The following is a 20,754-nucleotide window of genomic DNA, read 5'->3' on the forward strand; positions in this document are numbered from 1 at the left end:
GGGCCTCAAAGACAGTCTCAGTCTAGGACTGATATTTCATATCAAAGTGATCTAAGGCAAATATCTTCCACTGACGATTTCACAGAGAGTCTCTGATATAAAAATAGCTGGGAACATTTGGACCATCTGTGGTTACAGAATTTACAGGCTCCCCGTACAGCAAGCTGTTGCTCTCAAACCCTGTTACCTCTGGGGAAGAATACGGAGTTATCACGGTAACTGCAGTGAAATGAAGGCAGCGAGAATGAGGGCTTTTATAAAAGGAAGAGTAAAGTCCGACTGCATGGGTTTTGATAAGAAATGATTTCAAGAAGAAGGGTGTGTGAAAAGTTTAGGGTTGGTACAATATTTAATGTTTTGAAATGAAAGTCTCATGCTCACTGAGGCTACATTTTTTTTAATCCACAATGCAGTATAACTTGTATTGTGATAAACTATTACAATTTAAAAAAAAAAAAAGTTGATTTGGTGCTCATGAAACATTTCTTAGTATTGAAAACAATTGTGCTACTTTTTGTGGAAACCATGAAACATTGTGATAAATGAACAGTTCAAAAACTTTATTTTGTAACACTGTAACATTACTGGCACTTTTCAAATGAATGCATGCTTGCTGAATAAAAGTATTAAGCACTTTAAAATGTTCAAAATATATAACACTAACAATAAGGTTTCATTTGCTAACCTTAGTTAAAATGAACTTTTTTGGGGGGAGGGGTGGGTGTCAGTTAATGTAAATATATACTAAATATTAAAATCAATAGCCGGTAATATTAATATACCTGTGCTAACATGAACTAACAATGAACAGTTGTATTGTTTTTGATCTGTTATCAACAGATACCGGCTATTAAATTGGCTATCACCTAACATTCAAAGTTAATCTTTAAAAACTTAATATTGTTAAATGTAATTTTTTGAATAGACATTTTTCATACTGTACATTATAATGTTGTGATGCCTAAATTGACATCTAGCATTTAAAAATATGAATTTTATAGTTAATTTGTAGTGTTTTATGTATTATGTTTAGTTTAACACAAAATAATGTAGAATTATAATTTTGCCATTTTACCAGTTATTGTCCATAAAATCAAAACTACTCTGTGCAGCTCCATTAAAAAACAAAACAATGAGGCCAGTACATTTTTGGAAGGATTGACAAGTGATTTATTTATTAAAACCAAAAAAAATATACAAACCTAAAGTAAAAAAAAAAAAAGAAAGAAAAAAAAAAGTAACCAAAAAGATCTCCACTGGACTGGAGGACTGAATAACAGTGCATATAAATTAACAGTACAAGGATCAGGAGTATTACTGTATAAAATATGGTGAAAAGGATAACAAAACAAAAAAACTAAAACATTTTAAGGCCATAAAAAGTATACAACCACATTTTGGAAACACTGTTCAGTTTTTTAAACCTTAAATACAAGTCAGTCATTTGGAAAGGGGCGACTACCATGTTTGATTACAAGACTTTGATACAGTCAGTGCAATGGGTAGCTAGGCCTACACAATAGTTTACTTTTGGGTAAAAGACTTTTCCTTTTGAATAAACAAATTAAAGCTAAAAAACTAGGGATCACCACTATGACATACTTCTCAGTGATTTAAGCAGCACTTATTTTTTGTATGTTTTTGTAGCAACCCTGTTAACATCTAATTTATATTGATGAAGAAACCAATGTAGAAGTAAGGCTTTTTCTTCATCTCGACCTTCTCATCCAAACCCCTAGAGACCCGAACTCAAAGGCTCAATTTAACATTTACTGGCATAGAAACATATTTGGGGATTAATTTTTGATAGAAATTATTATTTCGCAATAATATTCTATGAAAATGAAAGAAAGATTTCATTCTTAACGGCAAAACGAAACACTGGTAACCAATTACAAATATAAAGTCAGGGGGACAAAAGTTTGTGGGATAAAAGGGAAACTGCATTTACAATTGACATAGTAACTTTAAAAACAAGCACAAACTGCCCTCAGCAACAAACTTGTTATTTGTACTCCAAAGATGTTTATTAAAAGGCCTCAAAATGTGCTTTTAAAAGAGGGGAGTTCCTAGTGTACTCACACAAGGCCTTGAGATCTCCAGGTGGGAATTCGCAAAGGAAATCTCTTATCGGTGCCGTCAGAAACATTCACGGGCTCCTTCACATGTTAGATCTATGTAAAAGTGTCAAGCCCGCAATTTTTGTATTTATTTTTTTTTGTAGCTGGAGAAACGAAATGCCAGTAACCACGATACATGCAGTGTTTGATGTGTGGGCTGTAATCACGCATGTTCGTTCTTGTTCCTGACAGCTTTAAGACGTAATAAACATGAGCCCAAGAGACAAACAGGCCGTAAGGGTGATGGAGAAAAGTGTCACTACAGCACCAGTTAAACACAAATGATAGGAATAGTATAGGATATATTTATATCTATGTATACGCATATCTATACTCGATTTAATGCTAAAACAACCCGAAAATACTCATCTAAAAACCAATCTCAATACTAGTGCAAAAGGTTGCGTGCTTGTTGGATGAGACCCAATAGCCTTATGTCAGGTGCCCCAAACAATTGTGCATTCGCCCCCTTATATTTGACGTGAAATGCGATGTAACATTTAACCTCCGTACATTCAATATATTGGACTAACCAGCCAGTAACTACACGTATCTGTAATACAAAAGTGCAATATAACAGCTTGTTGTATTGATATATTATACAGTAGGTACAAAGAGTATTGAAGAGTGTTTGTACACAAGTATTAGGAACACCTGATATAAAAGGAGACCCGGAGGAATGTCGCTGACGGTCTGGTCTGGTCTGGTCTAGTTAGGAGCGGCCGGTGTTATTTGAAGCGGCGCTGGAGAGGGGGATCAAGGCGGAGCTCTTGTTTCTGGGGCTTCGTTTTGCTGGTGTCTTGCTGGGCCCGACGGCTTTCTGCTTCACTCCACCCTTCTCCAATGCTCTGCCACACACTCGATTCACCAGACTGTTGATCTGCTCCTGCGCAAAATAGGGTGGGATATATTTACACTGAGAAGTTTATTTTAAAGAGGAATACCGTATTATATTCATACTGTGAATTATACAACAAAATTCTGCACTTAATACAACATCGCACAATACAATGTGCTCAATGCTCCATTTGACATTCCAGTGTGACTAAAGGATCAGTTAGAAAATAGATTTTTAACCTTGTTATTCATTATAACAGTTTTACATTTTTATTTTCTATACTTTTCTTGCCACTTGCTGAATTTAACATAATAATGTAACAACAATAATTTAACATAATAATGTAACAAACAATAAACTTTAGATTGCAATAGTATTTCAAAATACTGCTTTTATTGCATTTTTAATCAAATAAATGCAGCCTTGATGAGCATAAGAGACGTCTTTCAAAAACATTAAACAATCTTACTGACTCCAGACTTTTTTAATGGTAGTGTATAATGAAACAAAACGTTTAGTTTATATTTAGTTATAATTTGATCTTAGTTTCTGATTTGATTTAGACAAAAAAAGAGCAGATGGTTTAATGCATTTAATGCTACTCCCAGCTTTTATAAACACTTGCTGCAGACATACCTCAGTGTAACGAAACATCATCTTGAGGCCACGGGGGGACCTGCGCTTCTGGATGTATCGAAGAGCACATTCCAGACAGAAAACCACATTGTCACTCTCGTGAACAACCTGTTAAAGACGAGACAGGGAGAGTACAGTTTATATCTTAATATGGCATATTATAGCATAGCTAGACCAATCAGCCTGGGGAAATTCCATCATAATTTAAGACAGACCTCTTTGTATAAGGTATTGTAAATTTACCATGGAGACGTAGCACAGATGCTGACACACTTGGCAGCGTCTGTCAGCCGTGTCTTCTGTAAATCTCGAGCGCTGCTGCTTCTTCTTGTCTGCTTGAGACTCGCAGTGTGTGCCATAGCGCGCAGACAGACGGAGCCCGGCCTCGAACAGATCCCTGCGCTGGCTAATCTCTGCATCCCTGAAAAAGTACAGAACAGGAATTTTACCCAGATTTGGAAAATATCTGAATATTTTCTGTTTCTGAAAAATATTAACCTTTAAAAACACTATTAATTTAATAATGCTGCTATATACAGTGGTGGCCAAAATGATTAGAACACTAGTATTTTCTTCACCAGCTAAAAAATGCTTTCAAGTCAGTTATTTCTATCTTTTGGTGTAGTGTTTCAGTAGCAAATATCAGTTTACATTTCCAAGCATTCATTTTACTATTAATTGTAATAATCCAGTGAGATTTTTGTTCGCACAACAGCCACAGAGATCTGATCTGATCATCCTCCAGTCTGTCTGGAATGACATGAAGAAACAGAACAAACTGAGACAGACTAAATCCAGAAGAACTGTGGCGACGCCTTTAAGAAACCTACCTGCAAACCCAGACAGCAACATAGTTTTGGCCCAGATCCAGCCCACATCTGGCCCGTGCGAAATCCATGCGGATCTGGGCCGACACTGCTTGCTGTCTGGGAAGCAACCTGAAAAACTATGCGCAAGTGCACCGAGGGCAAAAGCTGCTTTAAACACAAAGGTTGGTCACACCAAATGTTAATTTAGTTAATAGACGTTAATTGATAAGGAAAATCTATTTATGACATTATTTTTGACAACATCCTCATTTTACAGCAAGTGCCTAAAACTTTTAACAGTACTGTAGATTTGCAGGTAGGTTTCTTGAAGCATCTTGAAGACAGTTCTTCTGGATTTAGTCTGTCTCAGTTTGTTCTGTTTCTTCATGTCATTCCAGACAGAATGGATGATGATCAGATCAGATCTCTGTGTGGAGCACTGGCTGAGTAAACTTGTAAACTTGCACGTGTACCATTTAAAACGATACAACTATACAGACCTGAGATCTTTGATGAGACTGGAGACTGCATTCATGAGCTGCTTGTTGTCCCGCTCACATGTAGTGATCTGGCAGAGCAGTTTCTCTGTGGAGAAAGGCTCCTCTATACGACGCCGTTTAAGGTCCTGCAAAGCAAACACGACACACAAGTGTGAAAGCACCATACTCCCACAGAAGATAGCCAAAACTTCACTCCAAAAATACAGCTCTATTTGAGCTGAACCAAGCCAAGGTCCAGCTGGCTTTGTCCGTCCACGTGGCGAGTCTCTCACCTTAGCTGCCTCGTAGCCCAGTTTCATCCACTGGGGGTTGGCGAAGTGCACTGTCTCTGAGACAGTGTAGCCACAACACACCTTAGACACATAGGTCCCAGGGAAACATACCATGAACTGACCACTCTGTTGGACAGTCCGGTACACTTTCACCCCCTTTCGACGGAGCACCTCTGGAGAAATCTGTCATGAGGATGAAGAGAGAAAAAGTGAAATGAAAAATAACATCACATCAAACCACATTCTCCTTTTCATTGCAGAAAGACGGTGCATTTGAAGGGACAGTCACCAAAAATGGACAATTTTGCTGTTCGTCTTCTGTGGAACCCAAAAGAAGATATTATGAAAAGTCTCAGTGTTTCAATCCATTTCTTGCGGCTACGAGTTTAATGTGTAAACAAACCTGCGAGACCGTAGTAACCCGGTATTATCAGAGACGGATTTATTCATATTTTATTTTGAATTAAGAAAGTGTTATAGAAATTATTACATTATTAAATTATTATATTAACCATAGGCCTAGGCTACCAGACTGTATTGCGTGCGATGTAGACAGCATTCAAATGAAGTTTATCATGAATAAATGTTACACAAAGTACATAAAATTAAAATACAATCATAAAGTATTGGCACAATTGTCAGGGGTTTATAGTATTGCAAAATATATTGTAGCAAATACTAGCATAATTATACAAAACGTTAATTAGGTAATACGATAGACAATAAATATAAAAAATATAGCCCTAACCACTTAATATGATTATAATAATAATGTACAAATATTAAATTAAAAGACACGATCAGTTAATGGATTTACAATACTGTGGTATGGATAAAAATGTTTTATCCATTTCTAGTAATCCCAGGTTACTATGGTCATGCAGGTTTGTTTAAACTTGTGGCCGCGAGAAAAATGTCGTTCCCTCAACGACTTCACATTGCGTGACCACAACATATTATCACGTCCCCACAAGTTAATATGTCGTGACCACGACAAAATTAAGTGAACTGAACATGTCCCCTCCGTAAGAAAGAAAGTGAAACAACAACATGAGGGGAGTAAATTATGACAAAATGTTTATTTTTAGGTGAGCTGTCCCTTTAAGAGAAAAGTGGTGCAGAAGTCATTGTTTCTCTCTCACCATAATGTTCCTCTCTAGCATCTCCAACCCTGGAGTGCCATTTGCCTGTAGCAGTGTGTGTACTACTTTGTCAAGTTTTGATTTCTCTTCAGCTGGAATACAGTACCTGAGGATGAGAGAGACATTTATTAGGGAACGTGCCATTTGGGTTCAATTTAAGCCAGCTGTAACGTTTGATAACAAACTCTTTAAACTCTTACCAAATGCAGTCAGCACCAGTGTGTAGGTAATCGATATATGGAAGGCTGTTCTGGTCCCGACACCAGCATGAGGTAGAAAAGACCATGCCTATGTTCAGCCAGGGGATGGTCACTCCTTCATGCAAACACAAACAGATGTACTGAACACTTACTGCTGCACAGATTCAACAGGAATCGCAGGAAGATTAAATTTACACATCATTCTAAAGGATCTAGTATGGGAATATAATTGAACTCTTAATCATCAAGATGTTTTATTGCATGCATTAAAGTTTTGTTTTTCAGAAAACATTACCTGGCACAGCACCAAGATGACGTAAGATGGATCCTGAGTTATTGGGAAGGACAGTAAGATTCCATCCATGCCTTGGGAACAAGACAAATCAATTAGAGTTTGCAGAGTCTGTCAATATGCACGTTTTGTTTATCTTCTACAGGTAAAATTTTACAATAAGGTTGTATATACTGTTAAAGCACTATAATTGGTACTATACAGAAATGATAAATATCAATAATAAGGTTAATTTACACATATGTTTTTTACAAGGGTTGTGCAATATATCAGCTAATATTGGATTTTTTGATTTTTAAGTTATTCTTTAAAAACACTCAGAACTCTTCCGTCACATTCGAGAAATTACAAAAGCACAAAAGGTCCATTGTCTGTTGTCAACAGTGTAGTGATGTATGAAACAGCTCACACAGGAGTCACAGTCAATGCAAGCAGCTTCTTATTGGTCAGCGTGGTGAATCTGCATGACCAACTTGAATCGTTGCAAAATCTGTGTGCGGAAATCTTTCACGCACACGTAAAATGAATAATCATTTTTCATAATGTACATTGAGATGCCTAAATTCACTTAATATGGTTTTACATTGTAGCATCTAGTTTTTACAGGTGACTTTAGATATATTATGAACTAACTTGAACAATGATATATAAACATACATAATATAGTTCTATGAAATATAATATTTATATAAAATAAAATGTAACTATATATATATATATATATATAATTTTTTTTTTTTAACTGTTAGTATAATTGATGCATTAAATAATGTTAACATACAAACTTAAAGGATAGTTCACCCAAAAATGAAAATTCTGTCATCATCTACTCACCATCAATTTGTTCCAAATCTGTATGAGTTTTAGCAAAACAAGATATTTTGGTCACCAAACAGCTGATGGTAGCCTCTGACTTCTATAGTATGGATACTATGAAATACTATGGATAATACTATGGAAGTCGATAGTTACCGTCAGCTGTTTGGTTACCAACATTCTTCAAAATATTTTCTTTTGTGTTTTGCAGACTAAAGAAACCCATACAGGTTTGGAACAAATGGAGGGTGAGTAAATGATGACAGTATCAAAATGTTCACTTTTGGGTAAACTATCCCTTTAATGTAAAATGTTTTTTAAAACCCTAACTTTGAAAATGGCTCAGACTTTCCCACAGGAAATCCACTCCCATGAGTCTTTGTGTCGACCCTCCCACAGTGCACAGCAACATGGCATTCCTTTTCCTCAACCAGTCTCCAGTACTCCCTCTGCAGCAACAGTTAATAGAGATGACAGTGAACATGACTAAAAACAACATCACTTATTCCTGCACATCAAAGAAAACAGCTAGTCAACAGGAAGATGTACCTCAACTTCAGCAGTGTCTGGCTCTTTGCTGAAGCACATGTTCATAGTGTTCCTGGCTGCCCTGTAGAATGTTGTCAACGAGAACGACTTTCCCTGGGAAAGACAGACAAACAATGAGCGTCCACACCAAAGACTGATGCTTAAAGGGGTGGTTGACTGCTTTTTTTTTCTAGGCTTAATTGTGTTTATGGGGTACAGTCTAACACGTGTTAATGCTTAGTTTTCAAAAACAATCATTATTTTTCACATAATTTACCTTTATTCAACACCACTCTGTCCCTTCTCCTATGAACACACTGATGATTTCCTGCTTTTATGAAGCCCCTCCCTCAGAAATACATGATGGGCTCAGATTGGTTAGCTGGCCCAGTGTGTTGTGATTCGCTAAACCACCTAGTGTGCGTGCAGAAAGTGCCATGTGCCGGAGTTGTTTTGTAAACAATGGCGTCGTCAATATTGCTTATCAATTTGAGTCCGATTGAGACCCAGAGAATATTAGTGAAGAGGATCGCGCAGAACCTGTGCGAGCACGACTCTTACAGGACGACATCTTTTGTTGATCCTGGAACAACATTACTGTCCAAAAATATAGACTTAACCCAATCCCTACCCCTAAACCTAACCCTACCCATAATTTATTCCTAAAATCAGTGGGAAATGATAGCTGATTAACTGATAGGTGATAGGTGTAGAAGCACCTAACCAAGATAGTAAGCCTAAAACAGACATTTCCTGAAAAGTTAGCCCTCAATTCTGATTGGTTGATTGGAATGTTGTTCGAGGATCAACAAGGATGTTGATCCAGGAACATGTGGTACTTGGTGAAATCACGTTCACCCTTACAGGAAGTTTCAGAATGGTATGTTTTTTGTTTGTTGCTGTCTTATACTTTTAGATACGCTGTTATTTGTAAATGCTACTGCTTCTGTTAGCTTCTAATATACGGATTTATCCTGATTAAAGCTTTAATACAGCAGAATACATAATTGCGTTGTAGCATTTTTGTAACGGTAAGAAGAAGTGTTTGCCAGCAAATATTGCTCACTACCATGGCAACCGCGTGTGCGTCCATGTTTAACGCTTCTCATAGCTATGTGAAAAATATCTGTCTATACACATAAAGTGTATAATTGGAAAACATTTCATTGATGGAGCTGACGAGCTGATGATCTGAATCAGGCGAGAGAGAGATATGCTGTGCAAAGCAGGGGGACGCGAGGAACAGACCTAAGAACCGCTGCTCTAGAACACAGAATTTGAAACTTGTCAATCCGTGGAATCGTTAGCAGACAGAATCGCGATTCATATCCACCTTTTTCTTCAACGCGGAAGTAAGCCTATGGGTGAGACTTCTGGTTCATTAGCCGCTATAGTAACGAGAAGAAAACAACGTGCAGTAAACGGTAAAACTGTTTGCACTACAAACCAGTGTGTTCATAATTAAGATAATACATTAAAATAATATCGTAAGACACAAATTTTCAATATCAAGCAGCAAAACTGTTTTGTACAGCTAAAAATAGCTGGACGCGCCCATTTTTAAATTTTTAAAGGTGGATATGAATAGATTTTTTCACGCCCCCCTAGTTTTGACGGTATGGCAACAACTCTTCCTCTTCTCTAAAGCAGTGCAACATGGCCTCGCCCCCTTTGTTGCATGTTCCCAGTTGCGAGGTTTATGTAAATGTCAGGTTTTGTGATGTCACCAACCCAGGAAGTAGCTTGTTGTAGTCCCTATGAGCCGTTTTTGTAGGCATTAAACTGCCATAATTTTAAAAGACAAATATCTCCGTTTGCATTGAACTTTCAGCATTGTAACTTTGCAGATATTGTTTATGCTCAAACAGCAACATTACACACTAACTAATGACTGTTCATAAATATAATTATGAATCCAAAAAGTAAAGCAAATATACCCTGTGTATGCACTTGTGATGTTCATTTATCACCCCTTCATCCTCCCCTCTCTTCTCTAGTCTTCTCGGCCGGGTGGTCTTCACCGTGGGGTCAAGCTCTCTGAGGTGTTCACGCGCTCCGCTTCGGTGCAACGCTCCGTTCACCAGCCCATTTTTGGGCTCACAGCGTGGAAGCAGCAGAGCAGCATGCTGGGATATGTCTCCCTGGCCCTCTAGGGGCCCATTTCTTCTCTCCAGGGCCTCTTTCTCCGCCAGCACTTCCTTCTCCAGCTGGGCCCTCTGGGCTGGGGATAGGGAGTCGTAGGAGAGCAGGTACTGGCAGTACGCCTCCTGGAGCTTGGCCAGCCGATCTTGAGCCGAGCGCGGGATGCCCAGCAGATCGGCGAGACGGCCCCACGTCTTCAGGTCTGTCACCTGCTGCATTCCCCCCATTTCATTGAGGATCTGGAAGAATCTGGCCAGGTCCAGCTCACAGCCGCCTAAAAGAACGCAAAAAGGATACAAATGAATCACCACACTGGCTGTTTGCAAATGGCTGCTTCTTTAATTTCGCTTCACTTTTATCTCTAAATGTGTGCGCACATACCCCATTAGTCACAGGCTTTCAAACGGCTCGCATTAGTGCCAGCCATGTCACTGTTTGAGTGGCACATTGAAACTAAAGAAGGATTTGAGGTTGGCAAGAAGGCAGCAGCTCTGTCTGGCATCGCCAGATGATTTTCCTCATTCAGTCAACAAGAGACCAGACTGAGCCGTCTATCTGTCTTGGCTCTAGATGCACGGAGTAATCTTGTCAAAAGGAAGCTGCCTTTGCTAGTATGAACTCGCTAATCTGTCCAGACTGAACAGGTCAGTGACCGAATGACCAATAGATATGCACTTAAAATGTAGCAGCGCAGCCTAGAAGTGAATATAGAAGAGATTCTATTCATCTGAATGTTAATAAACACACCACCTATTGTCTGAGCTAACACATTAATCTAACTGACTTCAACTAAAGATAACATAGCCTGGATTTAACAGAGAATTTGATGTAATGGGTATGAATACAAAGTTATGCTGGACCTATGAGTCCTTCGAAACTGTAGCTTCTGTTTCATAATCTGAAGTAGTTACACTGCAGTCAAATTAGAAACAAAGTAGTTTCATAAGAAGGAAACTATTTTAATAATTAATGTGGTGATATTATATTTAAACAATATTTTTATGACAAAATAGGAGTTTTGGAATGAATAAACATCTCGGTTTGGGTGACAACTTTTAACTTAGATTCATACAAAATACAAATAAAATAAAACAAATTAAAATAAATATAGTGATGAACAGAAGCAATTAATTAAATGTTTTGCTATAAAATGATTAATCCAAATGAACTGATTTGAATGGAATGAATCAAACTTTCCAATGCTACATATGAAAGAGAGAGGAGCATTTATGACAAACTGATTCACTAGCATGAATCTTAGCATGAGAGGAGTGTTTAAGAAAAAATATTTCACCGCAATGAATCAGACTTTTCTACGCTACTTCTGAGAGACAGAGAGGAGCGTTTAAGACAAACTGGTTCTCTATAACTTAAGGAATCATACTTTTAAATGCTACATATGCGAGAGAGATGCATTTACAACAAACTGATTCACTAAAATGAATCATACTTTCAAATGTAATGAGAGAGAGAGAGAGGACCATTTATGACAAACTGATTCACTGGAATGAATCATACTTTCAAATGCTACATCTGATAGAGAAGACAAACAGATATACATATCAAAAACAACACAATTTTAAAAGCTAAGCTTTTGTCACGGCACTAAAATAAAGTAGCTAAGTTAGTAGCATTGCTCCCAGACAGCTTGCAGTGCCGGCCCAGATCCGGCCCACATCTGGCCCGCATGGATTTCACACGGGCCAGATGTGGGCTGGATCTGGGCCAAAACTATGTTGCTGTCTGAGCTATTTTTAGTTACTCCCCAACACTGTCTCTGACTGTCAATTATACCCACAAAACATTGTTTTGGATCCTGTACAGCACTTCTTACCTATAAGTGGAGGCTCTTCTATATTAATGCCTTGTGTCCGCAGGTGTCTCCTGATGCAAGCCAGTTGCTGTACATTCGGGCCCCAGCGTCTGCCCAGCTTGTGCACATGCTGCACGTACGAGACGAAGCGCATCTCCTCTTTAAGCTTGCACTCAGGACGCCAATCCGCTGGCGGAACAACCCGGTACAACCCAAACGCCTCCGCTTGCCCCCGCACAAACTCCATGTAAGTCAGCGGCTCGTGGAACTCGCGTGTGCTGGGATAGAAAACGGGAACTTCCGTGACCTCCGCACTGCGCCGGCCTCGCTCTTTAGGCTCAGCTTGGTTGAGGGGCTCAGTCGTATTAGAAGGATTGCCTTGCTTTAGGGAATTGCTTGTTTTAAGGGTCTCTGATATTTTGGGGGAGTTAGCTGGCTTCAAAATGTCTCGTGTTGAGGTAATGGGGCTGTTCTTGGCCAGAACGGTGGCTTTACAGTGCATCTGTTTGGTGAACATGAGCTTCCCCGCCGAGGCCCGTCTGGGCCGTTGCGTTCCTGCCACTTGCGGTCTCACCGGCATCTCCTGAGCTGCTTTCCTACTTCGCGTTTCCAAGGGAACCACTTCCACTTTGACCCTCTTAACCTCGATCTCTGCTCCAGTCAGACTATCCCCGTCTAACTCCAACTGCCTCTTTGACTGTCTCAGTCCGTTTCGTCTGTGTGGGAAAGTGTCCGTCCCACACAGCCTCCCAGCGGTTGCTGGTGATAGCACCTGTTTTTGCATCTTGGCGTGGCTGGTTTGGGCTTTTCCTGAGTTGGAGTGCTGAGGGTGTGTTTGGGTGTGGCGTGTGTGTATGCTCAGGCTGAGCTTGGCCTCTTTGAGCAGTCTGGCTTTGGTGTAAGTCACGTGGCCCTTGGGGTATTTCACAGCTTTGGTCGGGGGACTACGGAGTTCTCTCGTCTTCCTAGAACTGACAGCGGATGCTCCCAATGTTCTGTTCATTTTGGAGGACTGAGAGATGACAGAAATGACTTTTGTTATTTCATTTATTTACACTATAAAAAAACTGTTGGTTTAATATGCTTTATATAATTATTTTTATACATATGAATCAATTAATAATTCATAAATATCATTACTTTTTTGGAGAAGCTCACCAGATTTTACAACCTGAACTAAATTTGCCTCACCAATTTAGCTGATATTTTAAGAGACTTACTGACCTTGACATACAGTCTTCAAGGATCCTCACTATGGCATAATTTCACGTTTTATGCTCTTTTAATGTTTCTGCATGTTGATTGCACCGCATGAGTTTGACTTTGCAGACATGTTTTTTTTGTTTTTTTTTAATATTAATAAAAAGGTTAATAATAAACTAATATTAACAAAAAACAGTGAATCAGTTTTATTACAATATTTATTATGATCTTAAATTCTTATATATATATATATATATATATATTTTTTTATACTAAAAAAAAGTTATATCATTGACCCTAATTTTTGCATTTATGACACTTTTATCTAAAGCAACACACTCAATTCATGCAATTTTATCAGCACACACACCCAGTACACAAACTATAGTCCTGTTGCACCTAAAGTAGTACCTGTAGTAAACACTGTGGTTCTGCAGTGCTACAACATGAGTTTGGTGTTTGCTCTTCTTTTACTGTTGACATGTGATTTAAAGTCAAGGGCTGAGAATGTTGTTGTCAAGAAAAAGCAAACACAACTTCCTGAAATGTAATGCATGACAAAAACCTCCAATTATTCCCTCTCAGAGTGACCATATTCTTCCACTAGGGGGCTCAGTGGAGCCGTCCTTTCATTCTTTAGGGAGCTCATGCACGTGACCTGGGCCATGTAGTATGATTGTTCCATCTGCATGCGATGGGGGATGGGAGACGATTAATTTATATGAAAATCCAAAGTTCTTGACAGAAACCACAACAGATGTACAAATGGTCCACCACATGGAGACACAGTTCATGTTTACAAAAACTGGACACAGTCCCGAGTATGTGGTACTTGCACACTCCACTGGATTTGACTGTGTGTGGAGAGAGAGGGGGGTTGGGTGGAGGAGAGATGACATCATGTGTTGCTATAGGCCTGCTGCAGGATAGTAGGGATAGGGTAAAGCTAACCGTATGCTGCTCTGCGAGCCCATAGGACGCTCTGGCAGAAGGGGAGGAAATTTTGATGAACACTCACAAATGGGTCCTACATAGTCTCTATTATCCCACTGTTCTGTACTGACTGAATTAGCAGACAGTAATACGGAGGTAAATGACACTGTGCGCACTGGAATATAATGTTCTAATAGGTAATGCTGTGTGTAAAGACACATTTTTTTGCTTTTCAATTATTCATCGTTCACTCATAGTAAAGGTCACTCTGAGAGCAGCTAAGCGTATATTGTGGTGTATAACAGCAACAAATACCAGCATATAAAAATAAATCTCACTGTAATAATAGAGTCTAGATTATGAAATATGCTACTGTAAACTGGCTTAGCAGTTCTTACCAAGAAGTAGGATTTTAAGGTATAAATAATTCAAAAACCAGAATCTTTCTGAAATTCATTTTATCTTCAATATCTGAATATCTAAGAGACAATGCTTTTTTCCCACAGCTTTCCACAACTTCATTTTCTTGCGATCTTGACATAACAAAACTTGTTTTTTCAAAATTTCAACTTGAAAATGACTTTCTCTTGTTTTTCTCGGTCTGGAGGCAACAAAAGCCATTTCTAAACGCAATATATTATCCTACTGCATCATAGATGAGCAAATCCAATTTTTACATTCATCAGGGACTGGCTACAGTATATGTCTTTCACATCAGTGTCATACACTCAGGAAGGCAGCTACAACTTTATTGTTGTAAATACTATAGTGATCTGAATTTCTGAACATGGTCAATTTTGCTTCAAGCCAGCTTGAGGGACTGAGATATCCAATTGATGCTGATTAAATGGTTTGCAGTTGACCAGAGAAATGATGTAACACTTATTTTTCTCTCGCAAAAATTAGATCAAGATTAGGAGAAAACTTTGTGTTTACCTGTTGTTTTTGTTCTTGTACAGCCCTGTTGGGTCGTAGATTGTGTGTAGTGGAGGTCCTAGCTGATGCTACAGAGTTCTTCTCCTTCCCATGGACCCTGCCTCTCCCTCTGGCCCTTAAACTGCTCTTGTGTTCCTCAGCAGCTCGTTTCTGTCCATTAAATACTGGTAGAGGAGAGAGCATACAACAGATGTAATGTTAAGAAGTCTTTTAGCACATTTTGTTAGTGTATGTAGGCATATTTAATATCTAGAAGCAAAAAATATATATTTATTTAGATGCTTTTTTGTCTGTATTAGGGTGCACAATGCCTGATGGTTACAGGATCTCAATTGACTGACTTAACCAGATGGTTTCCCTCCTAGGTGACCTAAACCAGATGATTTACTACTGTGGTGGAAAAAGATCCAAGTTTGAGTCTTTCTGCTGAATGGTCCTGCTGTACCTGACTGCTCTGCTTTCCATTTTCTGTGCACTTGACTTGTAAATTGCTCTTATAAAAGAAGACTGCCAAGCAGCTAACAGAGTCTGCATAGAGGCCTTGTCTAACACACTAGAATTTATGGGATTTTAAAGCTCAAATCTTGTAACAGCAAAGCTGCTTACAGCTCTCAAACTAACATCAATAAATCACTGAAACCCAGTAACAAGAATGACTGAATGCCACTAAAAGTACTCACTTTTTAGAAACAGCTGTGTTAAAGACCAATATCCTGCTTTTTGACTTTAAGAACAACTTAATATTGCATGACAATCTACTGTAACAGATTTTCATTCTTCCTGAGAGCCACCCACATTGCACTTGGACAAAAGAAACAAAGTTTTCAAAGTTTCGAGCCTCCATTAACTAAACAGATGGTGAACTGAACAGAGAGTCCAATGTTAGCAGTAAAACACTAAACAAGTATTGAAAGGCTCTTTGGGTCACTTTAGTAAATGAAAGCTTCTAGAGGGACCAACTTATCATTCAAACAGTTTGGAGCTCGGCCAATGGCGCACATAAAAGTGTCATATTTAGCGTGTTAGGAAAAGTAGCTCTGGTTTCATTATAAAGTACGGATGCTCAACTATTTTCATTAGGTAGCACACAGAGTGTCCTTTCAGCACGATATCCCACATACAGACACAACACACTGCGCAGAGACTGAATTTAGAGCAGCAGAACTTCCACTGAAAAATCTTGGTCAGTGTTCAAGGATCTCATAAGCATGGGGCGCATTTGAGAGGAATGATCTAAATTTAAAAACCCTGTAAACTGTTCCCGGTTTTAGACACAAACACTGCGTTTCTCCTCGAGGTCCAATCTGACCTCGAAACCTCAGTGAGGTGACGGGTGTATGGTTGTAGTTTGTCCAGAGCCCCTCAGACATGTGTTGAGTATGTGGAGCAGTATTGGGTTACTGAGGTGTCAGATTACACTGCAGATTTTGCTGAGTGGGCATTAGGGTCCAGTTACAAACCCAGAGACTAAAAAAAATGGGGAGAGCACTCAAAAGACGTTCGTCACTTTATTATATGCCTAAAATTAGCTTGGCCTGTTTTGATCTGTTAGCTATAAATATGCCGGAAATCTAAAGAGAAAGAGGAAACACGCTCAGTGACCAGTGGAATCATTAATAATAAGCAGAGATATGAAAAATAATGTAAACATAATTATCAGTACAAATAAATATAGCATAAATAGTCATGAAAATATGTAATATATAGCATATGTGAAACAATTTACATTTTAACACTTATATTTATACTACATATAATTTTTTTTTTTTTAATAAATAAATAAACAAATAATATTTGTGTATTTATTTAGGCTGCATTTATTTGATACAAATCCAGTAAAAACTGTGAAATATTATTACAAATTAAAATAATTAAAATGTTATTTTAATATAATTTAACGTAATGTATTCATGTAATTGCAATTACTCCAGTCTTCAGTTACACGATCCTTCATAAATCACTCTAATATACTGATTTAATATACTGATGATCAATAAACATTTATTTTTATTATCAATGTTGAAAACAGTTAATATTTTTGTAGAAACTGTAATACACTTTTTCAGGATACTTAGATGAAAGGAAAGTTCAAAAGAAAAGCAATTATTTCAAATGTAAATCTTTTGTGATATTATAAATGTCTTGTATAAAATGTATAAATACTGTTAATATGTCCTTGTTTAAATTATTTCTTTTAAAAAATCTTATTGACCTCAAAACTTTGAATATTATATTATATTATATTGCATGTGCGCATGCTATATGAGATATTAAATAGCTTGTGTTATATGGATGGTATAGAGCAAATGTCAGTCTGACAGTGAGGGCTCTATATAGTCACAGCTCATTAACTGTATGGTGTGGAAAGAGGCAGGACTGTAACACCTCACTGGGGTCCAAATGTCCAGCCTGTCTGCTACTGGCAGTGCAATAATACACTGAACACTACACACACTACACAGTAAAATGGATTGTAAATCACTATTTTAAGTAAAAAGGATTATAAAACACAAAGCAAGATAAAGTTTATGAGAACAAGTGTGTGTGTTTGTGGTTATTCAGTGTGTTTGAAGAGTGCAAGTACCATGACCGTTGGCGACGCATTTGTTGAGTCCTTTGCTCTTGCGCGGAGTGGACTGGCAGGAAGCAGGGGCATTGCTAACGCTGTCTTCTTCCTCATCCTCTTCCTCTTCTACATCTTCATCATCTTTAGCACTACCAAAGTATGCCATGTTGCTGGGCAACGCAGGAGTTCCTGAACCAATGAGAGAGAGGGTAAAGACAAAATGAGGGAGTATCAGACAGAGAGACACACAGTACGAGTTAGAAATAGAGAACAGAACAGAAGTAATGACTACCAGCTGAGATGAACACAGATTAAGTCTTCACATATCCTGCTTTGTAAAAAAGCTGATTACCCTTAAAGAGATAGTTCACCAAAAATAAAAAAAATCTGTCATCATTTACTTATGTTGTTCCAAACCTTTATGACTGACTTCTGTGGAACATAAAAGAAGATTTTTTTTTTTTTTAAAGTATTTTTTGGTCCTACACCACCATTTATACACTACATGTATGAGGTCAGTATATAATGTAATATAATATAATTAGTGCTGTCAATCAATTTATCGCAAATAACTAATCGCACATTTTTCCTGAAATTAATTCCGATTAATACCCCCTAACTTTAAAGTATTTAAATATTATTTTACATTGCAATATTTTCACATTCAATCTTCAAATTAATGTAGAAACAACATAGAAACAACATAAAGGCAATATAATTTTATTATTTGTTTAATGGCATCTTTTTTTATGACTGAAGGTGAGTATCGCTGATACCAATACTACTGATGTTTCTAGGAAATTGTTCTTTTTTTCCTAATATTTAACCATTGACTCTAGCCACTCAACATTACAGTATAATTGAGAACTATCAATTTTAACATTTATTATACTTTAAAAAATAACAACTTCTAATTTAAGTGAACTTAAAACAATCTTCACATAAACCCATTATGAAACATATAATCATATTCTGTGCCCTTCAGCAAGTAGGAAATATACAGATATTGAATAAAGTTATCAAACACTAAATTCTACATTAAATGTAGATGGATACTTAAAGCTACAAAAGTTACTTTAAGAGCTGCAGCTGCTGAACTTGACATGAATCTGACACGCATGCTCGTAGTTTCATTTGCACTTTAATATGAAATGATACAGGCTACAGCACGCGCCACAATATTTGTGTGTGCAATTGAAGAGCATGCGCTACGAGCACAGTATAATGGCTGACAAGACAGGAAAATTCGTTTTTACTGATATTTAAATAGAAATTACAATCACTGCTGCTATCTTGTCTACACTGGATACAGTATACAGATGCGCGTTCTCTTTCTGACACAGTCCATGCACTTGAGTCTGTTGTTAATTGGACAAATGGAGTGAAAGAACGTTCGCTTTGACGCGTTTGGTTCAAACAGCTCATTCGTGTCTTTGTACAGGATCCCAGTGTAAGGAACAAGTGGATAGTTTATTTTTAATGGCATCCCGGAGGATTGTTCAGAGCATTTTGTTTTCTAAACGAGGCACAGTGTTATGGAGAGTTCATAAAGAAACATTTGTTGAAAGATGAAACGGAATTATATCTGACTGCAGCTGCTTCACAAACTAATAGTAATTACGAAAAGTAAATATTTTCATAATGCTTTGTCTGGAAATTAAAGTTTTTTGTTTTTTTATCGTTGTAAAAACACTCACATGCAATATCAAGGGAGTGTTGATACCGCTTCCTATGCAATGACGTTAGCCAATCATAACAATGGCCAATTACTGACAAGCCTTAAAGGACCTGCCCCTTAAAACAAGTCGTTTTAGACAGAGGGTCAGAATGAGGGTTGGAAATAATAATTTTTCCACATTTATTTTTTTTTTTTTTTTGTGCAAAAACTTTATTAACATTATAATTAAACCTCAAGGAACATATTAAAATAAATTAAAAATCCATGTCACGACCCCTTTAAAATTTATTAAAATAGAAAACATATTTTTTTAAATGTTAATATTTCAGAAAATTACTGTTTTACTGTACTTTTAATCTTTCGGTACCTCATGATTCAATTTATATCGATTCTTGGGGTCACAAACTGATTCAAAATCGATTCACGATTTTTTTATTTTTAATAACGATTCATGATTTTTCTTCAATTTTTTTGAGCAGACGACATCAAACGCACCAGTATTTTGATACAAGAACACACCAGTCTATATATGGGTAGTCCTGACTTAAGAAATCAGTGTTTCCCATTAACTATTAACTTCCTATTAAGTCAAAAATATTTTACACTTCCCATTAAGGATGTGCCCGAATCTGAATACCGTGTTTGGAAAGGAAATGACATGTACTACGGAACACCTAAAGGGAATAAATATGAGAAGGGAGGAAAAATATATTTCAATGCTTTCTCTCGCAATTATATTGTTGGGTAATTATACTGTATATAAATTGTGCGCATCAGGGAGGTGCTATTAATATGCGGGGCATTGAAATCGCTTTTGAATCCACGTTTGCTTTTTACTTTCACTTTCGAGATTTGCAATCACACGTACTGTGTATATGGAGCGGCAGAACTTACCACATATTTTACAAGATTAGATGTTTGTCAGTGGTGCTCAGTATCTGCAAATCATTTGCCATCGTCCTATCAGTCATCTCTCCTTACTCTGTTTAAGTGGTAAGTGAAATTTTATGTACTGTATTGCAACAGGCTACCGCTAGCAAGCGGCTAACCATGTCCCTTTAGTGGCTCTGTAGAACGCGTTGTTCATTTTCCGTGCCTTTCAGAATACACCGCTCTCGCAGTTGAGTTCTGCCTTTTTTGTTACGACAATATAATTTTACAATTATTCAAATATAAACTAGAAAATATAATTTTTAAATTTGTGAATCTATGCGAATCGCTAGAAGACTGAATCACAATTCACATGTGAATCGATTTTTCCCCCACCCCTATTAGTTAGCACATCTTATCAATATCTTACAGACTCTGAATCTTTAAATGGTAGTGTGCA

At 37.6% G+C, this 20,754-nt stretch overlaps 1 protein-coding gene across 3 annotated transcripts in view; it reads right to left on the bottom strand.

Moving 5' to 3' along the window:
- Positions 1 to 141: 141 nt before the first annotated feature.
- jarid2a (jumonji and AT-rich interaction domain containing 2a) overlaps positions 142 to 20,754 on the bottom strand; it is a 54,971-nt gene continuing 34,358 nt past the window's right edge. For 2 of the 3 annotated variants that reach the window (XM_058748210.1, XM_058748211.1), the window contains 14 exons: positions 17,765 to 17,935; positions 15,181 to 15,344; positions 12,130 to 13,120; positions 10,091 to 10,569; positions 8,175 to 8,267; positions 7,956 to 8,074; positions 6,813 to 6,883; positions 6,518 to 6,632; positions 6,318 to 6,423; positions 5,176 to 5,358; positions 4,904 to 5,028; positions 3,838 to 4,015; positions 3,595 to 3,702; positions 142 to 3,006 (listed from right to left, as the gene is read on the bottom strand). In XM_058748210.1, the coding sequence (XP_058604193.1) occupies positions 2,833 to 3,006; positions 3,595 to 3,702; positions 3,838 to 4,015; positions 4,904 to 5,028; positions 5,176 to 5,358; positions 6,318 to 6,423; positions 6,518 to 6,632; positions 6,813 to 6,883; positions 7,956 to 8,074; positions 8,175 to 8,267; positions 10,091 to 10,569; positions 12,130 to 13,120; positions 15,181 to 15,344; positions 17,765 to 17,935 (3,077 nt within the window). In that variant the 3' untranslated portion in view covers positions 142 to 2,832. Of the gene's footprint in view, positions 3,007 to 3,594; positions 3,703 to 3,837; positions 4,016 to 4,903; positions 5,029 to 5,175; positions 5,359 to 6,317; positions 6,424 to 6,517; positions 6,633 to 6,812; positions 6,884 to 7,955; positions 8,075 to 8,174; positions 8,268 to 10,090; positions 10,570 to 12,129; positions 13,121 to 15,180; positions 15,345 to 16,489; positions 16,651 to 17,764; positions 17,936 to 20,754 lie in introns of those variants that run through there. The other variant, XM_058748212.1, reaches the window with a different exon arrangement.

The sequence above is a fragment of the Onychostoma macrolepis genome, chromosome 16, assembly GCF_012432095.1.
Source record: "Onychostoma macrolepis isolate SWU-2019 chromosome 16, ASM1243209v1, whole genome shotgun sequence".
NCBI classification, from domain to species: Eukaryota; Metazoa; Chordata; class Actinopteri; order Cypriniformes; family Cyprinidae; genus Onychostoma; species Onychostoma macrolepis.